Source organism: Hemiscyllium ocellatum, chromosome 22 (assembly GCF_020745735.1).
Source record: "Hemiscyllium ocellatum isolate sHemOce1 chromosome 22, sHemOce1.pat.X.cur, whole genome shotgun sequence".
In the NCBI taxonomy this organism is placed as follows: domain Eukaryota; kingdom Metazoa; phylum Chordata; class Chondrichthyes; order Orectolobiformes; family Hemiscylliidae; genus Hemiscyllium; species Hemiscyllium ocellatum.
The window spans coordinates 19,185,236-19,207,058 of NC_083422.1; the positions used below are offsets into that span (position 1 = coordinate 19,185,236).

At 40.9% G+C, this 21,823-nt stretch overlaps 1 protein-coding gene across 5 annotated transcripts in view; it reads left to right on the plus strand.

Moving 5' to 3' along the window:
• LOC132826230 (myoferlin-like) overlaps positions 1-21,823 on the plus strand; it is a 229,815-nt gene that overhangs the window by 139,944 nt on the left and 68,048 nt on the right. For all 5 annotated transcript variants that reach the window (XM_060841916.1, XM_060841912.1, XM_060841913.1 and 2 more), the window contains one exon: positions 17,865-18,004. In XM_060841916.1, coding sequence (XP_060697899.1) covers positions 17,865-18,004 — 140 coding nt within the window. The remainder of the gene's footprint in view (positions 1-17,864; positions 18,005-21,823) is intronic.

Sequence of the window (21,823 nt, forward strand, 5' to 3'; positions counted from 1 at the left end):
TTGTGCCCTGATGTCTCATAAACCTTTCGTGCACTCACTAATTTTGATGGAACAACAGTAACGTGCTTTAGCTTGTCACCTGATCAAGCTTGGATTATCTTGTATCCTATCAGTTCTGGTATCAAGCTTTTGAGAGAAATGAACTGTTAACGACTCCAAGGTAGTCTGGAAATCTCTTTTCCGACTACAACTGTTTTAAGTACCAGCCTGTAGAGTTTGTGATCTCCCCGAGAGTGCATGGGTTTCCACCAGGAGCTCTGGTTTCCTCCCACAGTCCAAAGATGTGCTAAATTGCCCATAGTATCCAGAGATGTGCAGGATAGGTGGATTAGCCATAGGAAATGCAGGGTGACAAGGAGAGGGTAGGGAGGGTGGGTCTGAATGAGATGCTCTTTGGTTGGATTGGGGAGAAAGAGATCAGTGAGGACTTGATGGACCAAATAGCCTGCTCCCACACTGGGGATTCTATGTAGCAGCTTGTGGCATCCCTTGGCCTGTCATGAAATTAACAACCACTGCTTTTGGAAGACATCAGTCGTCTGGAACAAAATTACCAGGACAATGAAATATTATCTCTTACCTCAGATGCTTAGGCCAGTGGGATCTATGTTTTAACACTTTAGTCAAAGGATAGGGCTTCAAGAAAAGAAAATTTCATGTTCATCTTGAATTGCTATTATTTTTCAGTAGATTTTCAGTGGAATCTCTTCACCTTGCAAATTTTAATTTGAAATATGTTGCCTATTGGTTTTGTTAGAACTGTTAAAAATTGGAAAGGAATCAAATGGTAACCGAGAAAGCATTGCATTAATGCTGCTCATCCTTCAGGGAAGAACCATTATTCAATACATCTGTGGAGGAATTCAAACCATGTATGGGTGGAGTGTTCCTTGTTTGTCAATTGAAAACTTAAAAATTTTGCAGGGATACTTCAATACTGGAATATAGTGAGTAGTATTTTTCGTGTTCATGAATAATGTTTTCAAGATGCTTAAGATCCATTGTGACCTAGCCACGAGGATTCAGAATTGGCTTGCTCATAGAACAGAGGGTAGTGGTGCAAGCGCATTTTTGTGCTGGAGGCCTGCGACTTGGTGGTGTTCCGCAGGGATCCGTACTGGAATCACTGTTGTTTGTGATATATCTCTATAAATGATGTGGATGCAGTTAGTAAGTTTGCAGCCGATACAAGGATTGGTATGGATAGCATAGAATGTTGTCAAAGGATACAGTGGGATACAGATCAGTTGCAGATATGGGCAGAGAGATGGCAGATGGAGTTTAATTAGTGTAAGTGTGAGATGCTGCACTTCAGAAGATCAATTGTTTAGGAAAAGTATTCAGTTAATGGCAGGAGTTTGAACAGCATTGCTGTACAGAGGGATCTTTAGGTTCAAGGGCTTGCTCCCTGAAAGTGACCATCCAAGTAGATAGGGTGGTAAAGTAGGTGTATGGAGTGCTTACCTTTACTGGTCAGGAAATTGAGTACAAGAGTTAGGATGTCATGTTGTCAAATGGAACTAATCTCTTCTGTCTGCCCTTGGTCTGTATTCTTTAGAAGAGTTTGGTTAGACCACACAGAGTACTGAGTTCAATTCTGGTCACCACATTACAGGAAGGATGTGAAAGCTTTGGAGAGAGAGGTTTACTGGTGCACTGCCTGGATGAAAGAATATGATCTATAAGGAGAGGCTAGAAAAACCCAGGTTGTTTTCTCTTGAATGGTGGAGGCTCTATAGGAGTTCATAAAACTAAGATATGTATAAAGGGTTGATGGTCAGAATCTCTTTTTCCCCTAAAGTTGTAAAACTAATTCTAGGTGGAATGCACTTAAGGTGAGGGGGAGAAAGTTCAATGGAGACATGAGGGGCAGGTTTTACTACAAATAGGAGTCTGGATTGCATTGCCGGGGGTTGCGGTGGAGGTAGATATGATAAGGGCATTTAATGTACTTTGAAATAAGTACATAAATATGCGAGGAATGGAGAAATATGGACCAAGGGTAGGCAAAAGGGATTCGTTCCATTTGGCATCATGTTCAGCACAACATTGTGGCCAAAAGGGCCTGTTCCTGTGCTCTACAGTACAATGGTCTATATAACCGATTTTGCTGGGAGTGTTTTGCTCGGTTTGTGTTTCCAACAATACATAACCAATGCACTGAATTTGAACATTAAATTATATTCAGCACATCTTGCAATTCTGCAGGATTTTACACTAATTTTAAAAACACTGCACTAGATTGAGTTAAAAATTAAACGCTATATTAAAGTTTTTGATAACTGTTGAATTACCGGCCTTCAAGAAGGCTCTAAGCGTAAACGTAACTAGACTTTGTAATGTGCAAGAGCATGAACAAGTACACTTTCAAAGTTGGCATGAGTTCTAAGATTGACGGTGTTCTAGTATTGCTGGAAATTGTATTTGTATATTTCAAGTCATTTTCAGTTATTTAAAACGTGATTACTGGTCACGATGACCATGAAGCCATTATCAGTAGTACACTAGTGTCCTTTTTAGGGAAGGAAACTGCTGGCCTTACCTGGTCTGACCTACATTTGACTCCAGACCCAGAGCATTGTGGTTGACTCTTAATCAGTGACCCCCTGGACAGTTTGGCATGGGCAATAAATGCTGGCCTCGCCAGCGAATGCCACGTCCTGTGAATGAATTTAAAAAACACTGTGATTTGACACTGTTTAAAATACTTTTATGTTCTGCAATTAATAGGATTCTCAGCTGTATTAATGAGCCAAATTATCATTTTTAAAATCATACTTCAATTTCAAGTGGTTATTACACAGTGCCTGGTATGTATTTGGGTTTTTTGTGCTATGCAAATGAATTTCAGCAGGGATGTTTGGGGTGCACTGAGAAAAAGCAGCATTTTTATACCTGGCATCATTGGCACCTGAATACATTAAGCATAGTTGGCAGAAACCCTAACCCCTTTGCAATTTGGAAGGCTTTGATTTGTTGGACAACTTTAACTATTTGTTACATACAGCACACCACACTTTTTTTTTTAAATTGTCTGTCCTAACTGCAGTTCTCAATCCTCAAATAGAAAGCTCTTGCCAAAGAATTAAAGATGCTCCAATGTTGTTTTGTTCTTGACTATGTATGAATGTTTTATTTTTGGAATTGACCATTTCTTTTAGTAATTGGGGAGAAGAGGTGATGGGGTTGGGCAAAACAAAGTGGAGGAATGTTGGAGATAAGGGCAGATTGACACACAGGTATATAGTATCTTGAGGTGCATTGGTTAAATAGCAGTAATCATTTAGTAATGGCACTGGATTGACCGTTTCATTTTCTCTCATTTAAAAACTGGATATAAATAACTTGTCAATAGCTTAATTTTTAAATTGGGAATTAATTTGGGGAAAGGGTCCATTCTGACTTTGTGACACTTCATAGATGGGGCAGCTCAGTGATTAGCACTGCTACCTCTCAGTGCCGGGGACGTGGGTTTGATTCCAGCCTCTGGCTACTGTGTTTGTGTGGAGTTTGTACATTTTCCCAGTGTCTGCGTGGGTTTCCTCCGGGTGCTCTGGTTTCCTTCCACAATCTAAAGATGTGCAGGTCAGGTGATTTGGCCGTGCTCAGTGCTCAGGGGAATGGGTCTGGGTGGGTTCCTCTTCGGAGGGTCACTATGGACTGGTTGGGTCGAAAGGCCTGTTTCTATACTGTTGATGATCTAATCCAATCAGGATCAGCATTCTGTAACTGATTGTGGAAATACCTGCCTGAGTAGATGAAGTGTGAAAAATAAAAATGCCACCTATGCTATTGTTAATAAAGGACAAAACTGGAAATGGCCATATTAATGTGAAGGCCTGGTGGCAAAAAGGACTTGATCTTTCCAGCCAGTTGTAATTTTCAGAATCCAACTTAATGCTTGAATTATTTGTAACGTTGCAGTGCATACTACTGTACCAAACATTTGTGAAAATACTGACGGTTTTTGAAAGCCGATTCAATAGGTTTAATAAAACTAATGCAATGGAGCCACATGTCACCAACGTCTGCCTCTGCCTGGCTGAAACCTGATCCTTTGTCTTTTGACTCCCTACTCATTCTTTTGGCAGGTTTTATCTTTTGTGTACTGCATATCCAAAATTATCTCTAAATGAACTATTGTAACACAATAACAATTTCAAGGTGAAATTCTGGGCAGATCAGTGATATCTAGCAGTTAATACAGAGGCAAAGATAAGTCCTTTTGAGAGTGACTGCAACAGAAGTGATGTAATATCAGAATTGGCTTGTGCATTTGCTAGATACTGTGTAGTTTTGTTGTTTTACAGAGCTGAGCTCTCAATCTCAACCAGACAGTTGAAGAAAACAAAGATAATGGCTCAAATCTATGGATTAAAGCGAGAGGCCTCAATTTGACTTGTGCTGCTGATGCATGTCCTTCAGAACTCTAAGGAGATTGACACTTGGCATTACCTAGACAGGAAGTGTAAACTTAAGGTTACCTTCCAGTCATGGCTTCCTTTCTCCCCCACTTGTTTTCAGGATCATTTACTACTTCCATGTTTCTCTACAAAACTCTGCCTCCAGTTTACAAGTCTGTTAATTCTTGATCAACAGGCAGTCATTTTCCCTGCATGGGTCTTGCTGTGTGTTCCTTTGCATGAGTTTTTATACAGACAAGGAGTGAATTTTTGGACATGCGTTTCTCAAGAATCCCATTGTGACCTTTTGCTTTAAGCATTTGTATCTAGCGGTCAAAAGTGAGCTCCAGCCATTCATGTTTGATGTACGTCTGGTCAGGTCATCTTCCAACATCTCACATTCTGACGGTGGACCTCCAGTCCCAGCCCTTGCATACTTAAACTAAGGTTTTTGGTTTTTTTTCCACCACCACCTAATTTGCTGAACCCTTACCAGGGATTAATGTGAAGTGGTTTGCCTTATTAACTTACTCTGTGCCAGTGGGGTCCTGCTAACCTCTGGCCATTTCAATTGCATTGTCAATCTTTAAAAGGGAATTAAATGCCTCTTTCTCATCAAAATTCAGGATTGAATGGCTAACTCGACACTTGAATGTGAAGATGGGATGCTTCCCTCACCAGGACCTCAGTCGACCTGTCCCTTCATAATTCAAGTATTTTTAATGAGTCTTCCTGTTCCTTGGGGAATATTTTTATTCCACTTTTCCTTAATGAATTTTCAGCCTTCCTTCATCTACTTTTGTCTCTCTTGGAATTCTTTGCTCCCGTTGTTCTCTCTCTAACACTAGCCTGTTTGCTTTGATTTTTAAAACTTGCAAGTCTTCTGCAATTGTTTTATGACCGCGTTCTGGCAGAATTTAAGTGCGTTTTCTTTTAAATAGAGGAGGTCCCAAGAATGAGTTAAGTCACTTGAAATAAAGATTAATAGTCCACCTAAAACAACCTCTGAGAAGACATGGCAGCTGATCTTGATCACGTGGTAAGCCAATGCCCCCACACGATAGTGGAACACCCTACACAGAACACCCACTCTGATAGTTACCATTTCTCTCTTTCCCCCCCACCCATTGCACACACTGACAACACAGCCAGTGTCAAGAAGCCCTCTGACAATGGCCTGGTTGAAATTAATATCCATTTTACTTAATGCACCCTGTAACTAAGGAAATGTGTGCAGACTCCTGTTGCATTTGGTGGGAGTGAAACAAGGTTTTAATAAATAAAACATTTCTTTCCATATCCACTCAATGGAACATGAGATTTTACCTGCAACGTCCAGAATCTCTTTGGCGGACATGTTTTTCTAATGGAGAATAGTATAGATGTTAAAATGTCATCTTACCAAATAACTACTTTTGTATCTGTGTGAAGCTGAGGTGTCAGTAGTAGTACCTCTTGGGGTCATAGAGATGTACAGCATGGAAACAGACCCTTCAGTCCAACCCGTCCATGCCAACCAGATATTCCAATCCAATCTAGTCCCACCTGCCAGCACCCAGCCCATATCCCACTAAACCCTTCCTATTCATATACCCATCCAAATGCCTCTTAAATGTTGCACCACTTCCTCTGACAGCTCATTCCATACATACCACCCTCTGCGTGAAAAAGTTATCCCTTTTATGTCTTTCCCCTCTCACCCTAAACCCATGCCCTCTAGTTCTGGACTTCCTGACCCCAGGGAAAAGACTTTGTCCACTTATCCCATCCATGCCCCTCATAATTTTGTAAACCTCTATTAGGTTACCCCTGAACTCCAGGGAAAACAGCACCAGCCTGTTCAGCCTCTCCCTATAGCTCAAATCCGCCAACCCTGGCAACATCCATGTAAATCTTTTCTGAACCCTTTCAAGTTTCACAATATCTTTCCGATAGGAAGGAGACCAGAATTGCACGCAATATTCCAACTGTAGCCTAACCAATGTCCTGTGCAGCCGCAACGTGACCTCCCAACTCCTGTACTCGATACTCTGACCAATAAAGGAAAGTATACCAAACACCACCTTCACTATCCTATCTACCTGCGACTCCACTTTCAAGGAGCTATGAACCCGCACTCCAAGGGCTCTTTGTTCAGCAACACTCTTGTCCTCCAAGAAAGATTCCATTGTCTGAAATCCCATTCCAGATAATTGAGTGCACAATACAGACTGGGATTTTGTTTAGGCTGTCTCTTGAATGAGATGCTCAACAGAGGCTGTTTATAAAATAAAACCATTCCATGTCACTGTTAAGAGCATGATTTGGAGATGCTGGTGTTGGACTGGGGTGGACAAAGTTAAAAATCTCTCAACACCAGTTTATAGTCCAACAGGTTTAATTGGAAGCACAGTAGCTTTCGGAGTGATGCTCCTTCATCAGGTGCTAGTGGAAGGCTTGATCATAACACAGCAAAAATTTAGTGTGATGTAACTGAAATTACATTGAAAAATTGATAGCTTGATAAGCCTTTCATCTGTTAGACTACAGTAATAGTTTCACTTCTTTCATATGTAAATCACAAAACCTTTTTTAAAGTTGCATTCTCGGGTTAGCTGTTAACAATGGTGATAACTAGACAATACGTTGAAGGTGTTAGCCCCCTATGTTCTCTGTCTATGACCTGATGTTCAAATTGATTCTAATCTAAAAAGTGAGATAACGGAGTTTGACATAAATTCATGCCGTTTTTGAGCTCAGAGTTCTACATGAATGTATGCAGTTTTTGAGCAAAGTGCAATGTAACCCTGCAAGTACAAATTCACCCCACAAAATGTGTGCATGTGGGTCTTTGTCTGGGGTGGGGTGTGTGTGTGTGGTGAGTGCAGAGTGTCTTACGTCTGTGTGTGTGTGTGTGTGTGTGTGTGTGTAATGGTGATCACCTGTAATGTGACATGAACCCAAGGTCCCGGTTGAAGCCCTCCCTATGGGTACCGAACTTAGCTATCAGCCTCTGCTCGGCCACTTTCCTCTGCTGCCTGTCCCAAAGTCCACCTTGGAGGATGGTCACCCGAAGGTCCGAGGCTGAATGTCCTGGACCACTGAAGTGTTCCCCAACTGGGAGGGAGCCCTCCTGTCTGTTGATTGTGTGGTGCCCATTCATCCATTGTCGTAGCCTTTGCTTGGTTTCCCCAATGTACCATGCCTCCGGGCATCCTTACCTGCAACATATAAGATAGACAACGTTGGCTGAGTAACATGAATACCTGCCATGTACAAGGTGGGAAGTGTTGCCACGCGTAATAATGGTATCTATGTCCACAATCTGACACGTCTTGCAGCGCCTACTGTGACAGGGTTGTATGGAGTTGTCCTGAGAGCCGGGCAGTTTGCTACAAGCAATGATCTGTTTGAGGTTTGGCGGTTGTTTAAAGGCAAGTAATGGAGGCGTGGGGAAGGTCTTGATGAGGTGCTCATCCTTGTTGATGTATTGCAGGTCACGAAGGACATGGCATAATTTTTCAGCTCCTGGGAAGTACTGAACAACAAAGGGTACCCTGTCAGTTACAGCACATGTCTGTCTCCTGAGGAGGTCATTATGGTTCCTTGCTGTGGCACATCGGAACTGACGGTCGATGAATTGAGCAACGTACCCTGTTCTTGTGAGGGCATCCTTGAGTGTCCGTCACGTTCCTTCTCATCTGAGCAGATCTGGTGTATGCCTAGGGCTTGTCCATAGGGAATGGCTGTTTTTGTCTGTCCTTGATGGAGACATATGTGTCCAAGAATGAGACAGACAGTCGAGAGTAGTCCATGGTGAGTTTGATGGTGGGATGAAACTTGTTGATGTCACTGTGTAGTTGAATTTGTACTTGCAGAGTTACATTGCACTTTGCTCAAAAACTGCATGCATTCATGTAGAATTCTGAGCTCAAAAACAGCATGAATTTATGTAAAACTTTGATTCTACTCTAAAAAGAGAGATAACAATCTGAACATCATGGCATAGGGACAGAGAACACAGGGGACTAACACCTTCAACATATTGTCTAGCTATCACCATTGTTAACAGCTAACCCGAGAATGCAACATTTTTAAAAAGTTTCATGTGTAAATCACAAAACCCATCACTGTATTCTAACAGATGAAAGGCTTAACAGACAATCAATTTTTCAATGTATAATTTCAGTTACATCACACTGTAAATTTTTGCTATAAATTCTGTTACGATCGAGCCCTCCATTATCACCTGATGAAGGAGCATCGCTCCGAAAGCTAGTGTGCTTCCAATTAAACCTGTTGGACTATAACCTGGTGTTGTGATATTTAACTTAAAAGAGCATGAGAGCTTTTTTTCATACCCTGGCTCAGTCAATGTCACAAGCAGATTGTAACTATTCATTTACTTTGCTTTTTCTTTGAAAGATGAAGTGCCTTTTGACAGTCAAGGCAATATTTGACCAACTATATCAAAGTGCTTGAGAAAATGCTCATTTTTCGTCCCACCAACCCTGTATTCAATAGATCATTCTCTGCCATTTCAGGCACCTCAAGAATGCCATCACCAAACACATCTTTCCCCTCCGTCCCCTGTCTGCATCTCAAGGCTCGTTCCCTCTGGACAGTCTAGTTAATTCATCAATCACTAACACCACCCCTTCCCACCGCATCTTCCCATGTAACCACAGAAGGTGCAACACCTGCCCCTTCGTCTCCTCCCTGCTCATCATTCCAGGTGAAGCAGCATTTCACCTATATCTCCTCCAATCTTGTATGTTGCATTTGCTGCAATCAAATACACCCTGGGTGACTGTTTTGCAGAAAAGCTCCAGTCTGTGTGCAAATGTGACCTCGACCTTCCTATAGCCGGTAATTTTAACACAGCGTGCTGCTTGCATGCCCATATATCTGTCCTCAGCATACTGCAGTGCTCCAGTGAATCACCGTACAAACTGGAGGAACAACATCTCATTTTCACACTCGGCAGTTTGCAGCCTTTTGGACTTAATATTTAATTCAACACCTTCAAATTGTGAATCAACTCCCATTCCTTCCCTTCCTTTCAGCTTTACTTGTTACATTCTCTGTCACCATGTTTGCTTTCCCCTCCCACCTCAGTGGGGCTCTGTTCTTTTCAAGTCCAACTGTTAGACACACCATTGTTCAGCCATTCTCTCATTCCAATCACTTAATCTGAAGTATCAGCATCCTTTCTCCCCCAGTACTCTATGCTCCAACACCCCCACTACAGCATAAATGCTTCACCCTCCACATTTCACTTCAGCTCTGGTGACTCCTCAAGACTCTACTTTAGTTTGCCCTCTGTCCGTGGATGCTGTCTGACCTGCTGTGATCTCCTCCAGCATTTGTTTTTTTCAATGCAGGTTGTAATTTGCTCCTACACCAGAGAAGCTCTCTCCTCTGGCTGGAGCCATACATCTCACTCCAAGGAGGCCCTTGAGGTAATGTTCTAGACCCAACTTTTCTCAGCTGCTTCATCAATTACCTTTGTCTCCATCCTTGGGTCAGAAACGAGGATTTTGATTGATTCCAGTGATCTGTACCATTTCAAATTCCTTGATCGCTGAACCAATTTGTGACTCTCTTTTTCCAACTGGTTGAGCTTCTGTAGTCTCTGTGCAGCATCAACTTTCAGAAATGATGTGGTGGCCACGATTGTTGTGTGTGGAATGTTGGAGCGTCTATGGCAATGTTGGCTGGGAGTTAACATTGTCTAGAAACTGAATCAAACCGACCATCTAAATATTTTGCTGACAAGGTCAAGTCAAAAACCGGGAGGCAAGTAACTCGCCACTTTATCTCTCCAGTATTTGTCCACCATTTACAAGGCACAGGTTGTGATTGTGATGAATGTTCCCTGCTTGCCTGGATAAGTGCTGATCCAGCACTGTTTCCATCCCAGGTAAAGAAATCTGCTTGACTATAGGAGTTGGGAGGTCATGTTGCAGCTGTACAGGACATTGGTTAAGCCACTGTTGGAATATTGCGTGCAATTCTGGTCCCCTTCCTATCGGAAAGATGTTGTGAAACTTGAAAGGGTTCAGGAAAGATTTACGAGGATGCTGCCAGGGTTGGAGGATTTGAGCTATAGGGATAGGCTGAACAGGCTGGGGCTGTTTTCCCTAGAGTGTAGGAGGTTGAGGGACGACCTTTATAGAAGTTTATAAAATCATGAGCATGGATAGGGTAAATAGGCAGGTCTTTTTCCCTGGGGTGGGGAGTCCAGAACTGGAGGACATGGGTTTAGGATGAGAGGGGGAAGATTTAAGAGACCTAAGGGGCAACGTTTTCATGCAGAGGATGGTGTGTGTATGGAATGAGCTTCATTCATGGGAATAGATTAGGTTAGGTTAGCTTATCTGATCAGCACGGACATGTTGGACTGAAGGATCTGTTTCTGTGCTGTACATCTCTATGACTCTGTCTTAAACATTTCATTTCCATTCATTCATATACCAGAACTCCTCCCAAAAATGCTGAGAAGAACAAAGTTAGCAGATGCATGGGAGTGCTCTCACCTAAAAGTTCTTGTCAAAGAGGAGGGGTTACCTTACAGAGGTTTATGAAATCAAGAGAAGCAATGATAGGGTAAATCGGCGGAGTCCAGAACTAGAGTCCATAGGTTTATGGTGAGAGGGGAAGGATTTAAAATGGACCCAAGAGGCAGTTTTTTCACAGGGTGGTCAATGTATGGAATGAATTGCAGAGGAAGTGATGAAAATTGGTACAGTAGCAACATTTAAAAGACTTCTGGATGGGTATATGAATAGGAAGGGTTTAGAGGGATGTGGGCAAAGTGCTGGCAAATGGCCCTAGATTAATTTAGGATATTTGGTTGGCATGGACGAGTTGGACCAATGGGTTTGTTTCCATGCTGTACATCTCTCCAGCTCTGACAGATGTCAAGCTTCAGTTATAAAGGACATAATGGAGCATTTAGGAATACATCCTGTAATCGAGCAGAATCGTATCTGATGAGTTTTGAGTTCTTTTGAGAAGGTAATAAACAGGAGCAATAAAGGGCACCTTGTACTTGAAAAATTTTGACTTTCAAAATGTATTTAATAAGATATCATGCTTAAAGTTGCTTAAGAGCCCATGTGTAGTAGATTAGCCTGGATTGGCTAACTCATAGACTTTGGGGGGGGAGGGAAATTTCAGGATGGCATTCTGTAAGTAGTAGACTGCTACCAGTATGTCAATACTGATGCCCTAATGATTTACAGTTTATAATAACTTGGATGAGAGACATGAGTTGACTATTTCCAAGTTTACAGAAGATACACAAATAGGTGGGAAGGCAAGTAATGAGGATGACCAACTTTGAGGGATATACATGGATAAAAACTTGGCAGATAGGATATAAGGTGGAAAATGTGAGGGGATGCATTTTGGCATGAAGAGTAAAGGAGCTGAATATTATTGGAGGGAAAAGGCTGCAGATAGCTGCAGCAGAGGGACTTGAGGACCCTTGTGCAAAATGACAAAGCTGGCATCCAAGTTCACCTGGTTATAGGGAAAGTAAATGAGGTGATGGCCTTTATATTGACGGGAATGGAATATGAAAAGGGAGGTATTGCTAAAAATATAATACACCTGAAAAAAAATACTGTGAAGACGTTTGGTCCTGTTTACTTAAGAAAAGATGTACTAGCATTGGAGATGGTAGAGAGAAAGTTCAGTAGGTTTGGTATGGAGGAGCTAATAGAAGTTGAATAGGTTGCACCTGTTCTCATTTTGGCATTTAGTGGAATGAGATAAAACCTTATTGAAACAAAGATTCTTGGGAGACTGGACATGGTAAATGCTGAAAGGTTGCTTCACCTTGTGGAAGAGCCTAGAACCATCTCAAAACCAGGTCAGTCATTGATGATAGATGAGGAGCCTTTTCTCCAAGGGAAGTAAATCTGTGGAGCTCTTTATTCAGATGGCTTGGACTTCCTCTGGGCTGTAGTATACAGTGGGTGCCACATGACGGGAAAGGTGTGAATGCATTGGAGAGAGTGCAGAAGCAATTTACAAAAATGGTTCGAAGGATGACAAACTTCAGTGAGAATAGGTTGAAGGAATTGGAACAGCTCTCCTTGGATGACAAGTGGTTCGATTAAAGCAGGATGACAAGCTGTGCACTTTGATAGGTTTCCTTTCATAATGTTTGCTTATCCATGGTGTTTTATATGATGCTGACCAGTTGATTTTACCAAATATGCCACATGTCTCCTGTGATTTATGTTGGTTGTGCCACTGAACCCTCTATTTTCAGTCAACCCAGAAAGGAGCATGACTGAGCTGGCCAGAGATACCATACAAACTAGAGCAGAACCCTGGAGTGGGCACGATCTCTTTCACCTGCCAACACTTTGAAATATATCCAGCCCAGAGACCCTTCAAAATAAGAGAATTTGTGCCTGACGGCTGTGCAGTGTACCTAACCAATGAACTCAAAACCTTGCTAAGTTCTTGTTTTCTACTATCATACCATGAATAAATATATCCATTGAGCCATATTACCTCTATTCTACCTTGTCACGCTACCCAAGGTAAATGTTACAGCACAGTTCTAGTTGAAAATGTTTTGAATTGCACCAAGTTGAGATTGCTAATCGCTTCAACTTAGACAAAATACTGCTTTTCTCCCACCCTCCGAACTGAACACTCATTTTGATAGACTTCCTTTTGATTGTTTATCAACAGTTTTCCCATGATATTGCTGACTACTTCACTTTACCAAATATGCAACACATCTCTTCTTTGGTGTGTACTGTGTATTGCATACAGATTGTAGGATGTACAAATTCCTTCTAAATCTACCTAACAACAAATGAAAATGCTGCAGTGAAATTAGTTTGTTTGAAAACTATAGAAACCATGTTGCACACTGAAAATGGCAACAAAAGCCAAAGTCGAGAGAATCTATGGAGACCATAAAGAAGCTGATGAACACCTTCCCTGTGCTGAGTCTTGGGTATTCTTAGGGATCCTACTTCTCCAGGATCCACTTGCCCTCTACACTTACTGAACTTTTAAAGTTTAGTCACAGAATAGTGCACTGAAAGTTCAGTTTCTCGATGTTTGAATCCAGGGTGTGTACCTCCCTTTTTGTATTTTTTTTTCCACAGCTGATGGATGTAAATGAACAGTGGGGCTGATATAGGTATCTGCTATGCACACAACTTACAGCCCAGGCAGCAGGGGCCACTGTGGGATCTCTTGGAAAGTTGGTGAACTTTTTGTTAATGCTTTTTAACACTAACTTTAATGTGACTTTTTCCCCTTTTTAATTAGCGACCTATGTGCTTTAGTTCTAAGTTGAAAAGCCAGTGCAATTTGTTTTTACAATGAAACAATGTCACTGCTACAGTAACGTTTAGATTTCAAACTCTGAGGCTTATTACCCAATTTTCTTAAATTGGGTAATTGCAGGCAGTTGGGTCTGGCAGTTGTGTACGGCTTGCTGATAATCTTCACAGTTGTTTGCATGGTTAGTCACTTTTTGACCCTTCATAGCATAAAATACATGCTGAGGCTCAATACATTCAATTAAAACATAGGGCATGTTTTTTTTTAACTTTTCAATTTCAACAGATTGAAAGTGTCCTGGAGCAGTAAAGAGTGGGCAGATGCACAAGCCAGACAGGTCAGTTTGACATGCGAATGAACCCAGAGAGTATGAAAAGTAGGGATAATAGGTGCTAAAACGAGAGTGAAATGTTGTGAAGAGCATTTCTTTTTGCTGATCTAGGGGAGATTTGTAGCGGGCAGCTGGGGGTGATTCTTTCTGCCTGTGTACACGCAGTGTCAGGGACTCGCTGCACTATATCGTTTCTGCCCTCTCCATGAACTGGGCAGCTTCCTTTCACCAGTTTATTTTAACTTGTACTTTGGCAGCTGTCTCAAAGCTGCAGATGTTCCATATATAAAAAAAAGTTACAAATCTTTAGAAGCCATGCTCTTGTACTGGTAAGTTAACCATTTCCTTCCAGATTCCAGCAATAGGCTAGACAAATCAAGAACAGCATCATTTAGTGTATCCTGTTGAAAGAAGCCTTTTTATAGTTGGTTTCAATGCCTGCATAGTTCTCCATAAGATCGTGCAGGATGATATTGCTACGAAATCTCAAATTTGAAAACCTGTTTGCAGATTTAGTTAATAACTGTTGATTGGATGCACCAGCAGGTCTGAGCTGCATAGACTACTGGTGTGACCCTCACCTTGTCCAATAGTGTTATGTTGTCAGCCTGATTACTGCTGAGCAATGCATGTAGAGGGGGAGGCTTTCCTGGAAATGTCATTCCAGTCACTTCAGTTGTGCTCATCTGTTAATTCCAATAGGCAATGAGAAAGGCACATCTAAAATGGAAGCATTCGTCTAAGGAATGAGACTGATCTATTTTTAAATATACTCAGCAATTTGTTTTCTCCCTGAACTGAGCTGAACTGATACATTATCTTGTTTAGTCAACACAGCTTAATTTCACCACATTCAATCCAACAATGGCATAAGGTTAGCAGAATAAAACTTTTGGTTGCTTATATAAAGGGAGAGATAGAACATTTTCCTCTGTACACAATAGGCTCTAGTCACAAGTATTTGATGGTATCAAACAGATACAGGTTTTGGAATAGGGCACCACATTCTTTTGGTCTTTTGGGCTTATGCTCAAAATCAGAATAGTACAACACATGGAGGCCCATCACCTCATCCAGTCTGTTAGCTATTTTACAGCCAGTTATCCCTACTTTTCCCAACCACTCCCAACTCTTTCCCCACGTTTCTGGATATATATCCAGTTACTTTCTGAAGCTGTATTGAGCAGTACATTTAAAACCCTAACTACTCATTTACCCCTTTTTGAAAAAAATTTCTCCTGTCGCTTCAGGGTCATGTGTCAATCATGTTTAAATCCGTGCTCCACTGTTATTTACCCTTCAGCCATTGGAAACAAGGATATCATTTTAAGTTAAATGTTGTGCAAAAGATCTAGAAAGAAAAATGCCCTCAATCAATTTTTAAAAATGTGTCTCTAAGCCAAAAGATGTCAATTATAAAAGGACACTTTTTCCTTGAAGTCTTATTTTGAGGGCATTTTGTTGCAAACTACTCTGCTATTTCAAATCTTGTTTAATTGAGTACGTGGAGTTATGGATCTGGAGAGAGGTCCTACACCTGTGTATGATGGAGCAGATAATTTTGAATGAATCTTAATTTGATAGGTTTAACAGGTATAGATTTCAAAACCCCTTGCAATCCATTCAATGTTCAGAAGGTATCTGAAAAAGTACTTAATAAAATAGAGATCAAACACAAGTGGGAGGATTAGCAATTGAAGAGAAACTTGAAGTTGGCAGTAATAAAATTGCACTTTTAGATTGGTAAATAATAAATTCCAAGGCTGTGGTGTCTGGGATTTGGAAGAATATCTCCGTTTTGACTTATTGCATTGATTCCATCAATAATTTTTCATGAGCCACGTGCACTCTGTGAATATCAATACTGAGCTGAAAATGTGTTGCTGGAAAAGCGCAGGAGGTCAGGCAGCATCCAAGGAGCAGGAGAATAGACGTTTCGGGCATGAGCCCTCCTTCAGGAAGGCAAGGATGCCTTCCTTGAAGAAGCTCTCTTCCTTCCTCTACAAGGAAGACCTGATAGTTGAGCTAAAACGCAAAGGTGTGGAGCATTGAGTAGACAGACGTAATTTGTTTTCCCTTTGACTCCTCTATTGGACAGCATCACTGTTCTTTTTATCAAACTTAAAAAGTTGTTCTCTGATTCCCTGATAAATGATTGAATAAAGACGCCACCTAGCGTATCTCTGAGCTCCTTACGTTGGGTCCCAAATTCAATCCGTGGTTTGTAGGCAATTGTTAATTTCAAATTGGGAAGTTTAGTGTCTGTGGCCTGCGGCTAAGGAGTTAAAATATCAAGCTGGAGTACCACCTTCTAATCGTTGAATGCAATTATTTTATTTAAGATTGCACATGGTGTAACACCCAAGTATAGAGTTGAGGCAGTGGGTGCAAGTCAGCACTTGTGCCCATGTGGTTTCTCATCAAGATTAATTTTGTATGAAGAAAACCAATTCAAACTGGAAAATGTCATTAACCATCATGCGGGAGAGTTGCAAGACCCAGTTACTCCTACATAGAAACAAATGAAATCTCCAATAATGATAGGTAGGCAAATGTGACGTTTGTATCTTTATGTGAATTATCAACATTGTACAAATGTAAGATGTTGAATTGCTTTGGGCATTTCTGTAAAGGCCTAGTTGTGACAATAAATTCAATCTCCATACTTAACATCCATGTGAAGAAGCGTTTTTGTAGGGAGGGGGTGAAAATGATGCTGTGATCAAAACAAGAACTAAAGGGTCACAGTTATACTAAGATTGTAATATAACAATCATGCTTCCCTTTTGATGCTGTTGTGATTAATCCATGTAGGAAAACCTGCATTTTGTTAGTGAATGTTCTTTTTTAAAACCGTTTCTCAAGTGATTTCTGCAGTTTGCTTCCTGGAAATAGTCTGTAGGGTGAGCAGTAGAAAAGGTGAACAAGAAATTTAATCCTTGTCTTTTGATCAGGCCTTTTGAGTTGAGAACAAACTGCCTCCAGATCAGAGGGCATGAGTTTATCACAGAATCCAGTTGAAATTCTGCATGCTGGCTGAGGGAGATCTAACCTCCAGTTAACTAAAGAACTCATGGTGATGAGTTGCACTTCTGGGCTAGTCAGGTTGGGGAGAGTGAATTCTTGATACTAAAGTCCACAGTTAATGGAGGTTTAGAAACAAGACTCCTGACTGGAAGTGGCTGTACATGAGTCATTTGTGACCCGTGTAGAGACATGGGAGCCTAAACCACCTCCAAATTCCACTTGGGTGTAAAGAAAAACCCTGTCAGAGCAGGCAGAAGGTCCAACGAATCATTGAAGCCATACTTGGACAAAATGATTTAATGGTTCAATTTTGCTAAGTATCTGACAGGAGTAATGTGTGTCACATGGGTGTAGGAGGAAAATTGAAGTTCAATTTACAAAGTAACCAATGCTAATTCATTGTACTTCAACACAACTAGAGTTGTTTAGTGTTCATGTTTTTTGATTCTTTTTAATTTAGTAAAATGATCTTTTACTCTAAGTAGGTGAGCCATGTGGCTTCATTCTTTCAATAAATACTTTGGGTTTTTGATTTCCTTAAACCAAAAAAAAAGAAACATTGTGGTCACTGCCAGTTATAACATTGTATAATTCTGGTGGCAGCTATTCAAAAACAAAAATGGGCATGCATTGGTGTGGAGAGGTCCAGCCTGAAATCTCAAAGAATATATAAGGAGGGGGGGAGAGAAAAAACTAAGCATTGCGATTTGAAGTAAAGGTTAAAAGAATTGGAACAAATTATTATTTAGCTTTTAAAATTCTGACCTTTAAAATTCTGAGTCTTTGGTTTTTTTTTAATACAGAACGTAACAAGACTTTAAATGTCCATCTTGGGCCTCCAGAAGAACGGCTCGCACTTCATGTTCTGAGACAGCAGGGACTTGTACCAGAACACACAGAAATGAGGACGTTGTACAGCACCTACCAACCCAACCTTACACAGGTTCAACTTTCATTTTTGAATTGGAAGCTTACCTGTTGTGTATGACCAAGAGTGAGTCTGATCAGGTTAATAAGAGTGGGTTGAGAGAGATTTCATTGGAACAAACTTTTCTTGGCCTTCTTAAATTGGGAACATTTTCACTTAATCAGCCTATACCTCTTATTGCAAAAGCAGTGAGATGAGTTGGTGAATTTTCCTCCATGCAGTTGTTAAAGCATTGAATGCTTTGTTACGTGGAGTTTTTAAGGTTGAGACTCACCTGCATTCTGTTCTTATTTTTTTCCTTGAATTTCTTCAGTATCTCAGACAGGCTAAAGCACTGTAAAAGAAGGCCACAAGTAGATCAGGCTAGTATTTCACTTGAAGATGTTTCTGTGACCACATGGGCAGACTCATGGTAGCTGCGATATTAATGTGAATGTGTGAGGTAATGCACCAAGATCAGGGATATCCGGGAACGGCTGCAGGACATTGTTCTAGGGGAAGGGAATAGGCAGAAAGTTGCAGTCAATGACCTAAGTTTAAAAAGAGATGAAATCCCGAAAGTAGAACTCAAGGAGCTAGGAAGGAAATTAAAAAGTTGGGTTTCAAAAGCAGTAACCACAAGATTACTCCAAGTGCCATTTTCTACAAGAACAGAAGGATGAATGAACTAAACGTTTGATTAGAGAGCATCCAATTTCAGAGATATTAAGAATGATTCTGGGGAAGGTGGCCCCTGTATAAATTGGATGGGTTATATATTTGCAGGATTGGGATTGATGACGGCTGGTGCTGTTAGGCTGGGTTTAAAGTAACTTGTTAAAGATTGGGGACTGCGGTGTGACCCAAGTTGGAAGAAAATGAAGTTGGTAACATCAAGTAGAAAAGACGGTTTCCCCACTGTCGGAAATCTAATCTTTTTAAAAAGACAGGAAGACCAAAGGCTGAACATGGAGTGTACTTCGAATGTGGAATGATCTCCAAAAATAAGAGACAGTGGGCACACTGACCAAATGCACATAGTACTTGCAATCAGGTTGTCCTAGAGGGGTAAATGGGTATGATCTGATTGACTGGGAATCAAATATTCAAAGAATATTTAGCTTGAGGGAAGTTCAGACCAGAAGGCAAAGTAAGTGGAAATGCACTCCTAAAAAGGGATAAAATCAGGAAATTTTATAAGGCAAGATCTTGCATTGTGAAACCTGATTAAGTGGAGCTAAGAAGCAACATGGAGCATCAAACATTGGTTGGAGTTATTTACAGGTCACCAGATAGTGGTAACATAAAGCATTGTATAAATCAGGAGATGAAGCATGTAGCATGGCCAAAACTAAGGTGACTTCACTTTATATGTAGACTGGGTAAACCTATTGAGTATCAAGCTGTGGGGGATGCGTTTTCTGAAATGCTAGGGACTGTCCTCGAGAGCAGTACCTGGTGAGAAGTCGGGTTATTTTAGGTCTAGTTTATGGAGTGAAAAAAAAAACAATTAAGTCATTTTGTAAAAGAACCTATCGGGATGAGTGACCACAAATATGTTGGGGACCTAGAGACCTGTTAGTCCTGTCAGGAGTTGGCAAACTGCTAGAATTCATGCCGAAGGATGTAATAAATGAACACTTATTGATTATCCTCAGGTAAATCATTTAGAATTGCTAAAAATTATAGTAAATCTAAGGTTGGGCAGTCTTTAGAATACAGCAAAGGAGGAACTGGTAACTTGGGGTTGATTAGAGCCTAATGATGATCCTGAAACCATTGTCAATTTTTGGAAATTGGTTCATAAAGGAAAAGAAATTTTGCCATCCCTACCTGGTCTGGCTTATGTGCAAATCCAGACCCTTAACCATTAGGAACGGGCAATGCAAGTTAGTCTAGTTGGCGATGCCCATATCCTGTAAATGAATTTTGGAAATGATCAAGAAAGGAAGAATAGAACATGGATGCAGTCTGCCAAAAGAAATTGTTAAAGCTTTTACAGATAAGTGAAAGGAAGAATTTGGCTCCGATTAATGTGAATATATTACAGGCAGATTCAGAAGAATCAATGGGGAATAGAGAAATGACAGAAGCTAAATGATTACATCTGCTTTCACTGTGGAAGACCCAAATCTCCCTGAATTAGTGGCTGCTGAGGATTGAGTTCAAGGAGATTAGCACTAGTAAAATTACACTGGAGAAGTTAATGTGGCTGAAAGGTGATAAATCCTCAGGACCTGATCTTATATCCTCATGTGGTTCTATATATTGGAAGCTGGCAAATATCCCCTACTACTTAAGAAGGGAACAAGTGAGAGTGTGCAGGACGACAAACCTGTTAGCCTTGCGTTGGCAATTGGCAAAATAAAAGCAACTATTACCAAAAATGTGATATGAATACTTGGAAAATAATGGTTTCATTGGGCATATTCAGCACTGATTTGCAAGTGGGAAATAGTTTGTTGAACTTGTAACATTTAGGAAATTCTACAAAATTGAATAGGAGTTGATGAATATAGTATGCTTATCTTTTCGATAAGATGTCTCTGTTTAGGAGGCAGTGCATTGGCATGGATTAATGATTGGCTAACAGAAAACACTAGGTATAATGGGCCATCCTTGGGTTTGCAGCTTAATGGGGTGCTGCAAGGATCAGAACTTGGATCTGAGCACTTCAAAAATATAAATCAATGATTTGGAGTTGGAGACAAAATATAATATTTCCAAATTTGTGGATGATACAAAGCTAAGTGGGAAAGTGTGTTTGTGAAGATGAGATAAAATGGCTTCAGCAAAACTGGGAGAGGCTTAGTGAATGGATAAGAATCTGGCAGATGGATTATAATATTGAAAAATGGGATCATCCTCTTTAGTAGGAAAAACGGATGGACAGAGTATTTCTTGAATGGCAAAATGTTAGAACGCCTACACCAAAGGACCTAGATGTCCTTGTCAATAAATCACTGAAGGTTAACATGCAGGTGCAGCAGGTTTTTAGGAATGCTCGTGGAATGTTAGCCTTAACTTGAGAAGATTGGAGTGCAGGAGGGCTGAAGTCTAGATTTGGTGTATCTGAGCTATTCCGGGTCTAGAGGGTATCGGTTGGTTTGCTTATGTCAGGAAAGATGGTATTGCTGCTGAGGGAATGCAGTGAAGGTGTAGGAATAAATTACTGCAGATGCTGGAATCTATACTGAAAACAACAAATGCTGGAGATCCCAGCAGATGAGACAGCTAACTAACATTTCAGGTCTAGATGACTCTCCATAGCTGAAATAAAATGTGGAGGGGACAGCACTTGTGCTATAGTTTGGTTGGGGGAGTGGGGGGAGGTATGGGGATGTGGATCCAGGGGTAGTGCATGTCAGGTGCCAATGAAGTAAAGGTGATGTTAGTTCAGATTAAGGATCTGAAACCGTCTTTCCAAGTGAAGCAGCATTTCACCTGTACCTCTTCCAATCTTGTGTACTGTATTCATTGCGCCCAATGTGGCTGAATCTACATTTGAGAAACCAAATGCAGACCAAGTGACTCTTTGCACACAGACTGGAGATGTTCCACAAAACAGGATCCAGACCTTCCTGTAGCCAATCATTTTAACGCAGTATTCTGCTTGCATGCCCACATCTGTCCTCGACATGCTGCAGTGTTCCACTGAATCACAGCACAAACTGGAGGAACAACATCTCATCTTCAGACTGTGCACTTTACAGCCTTCTGAACTTAATAATGAGATTATTGTTTAAATTGTGAACATTTTCTTCTCTTTTTCTTTAAGCTTGTTATCATAGTTTGTCAACAACCCCCACCCAACCACCAATCCCAGTTACTGTCCTTTCACGTCTGGCAGGAGGC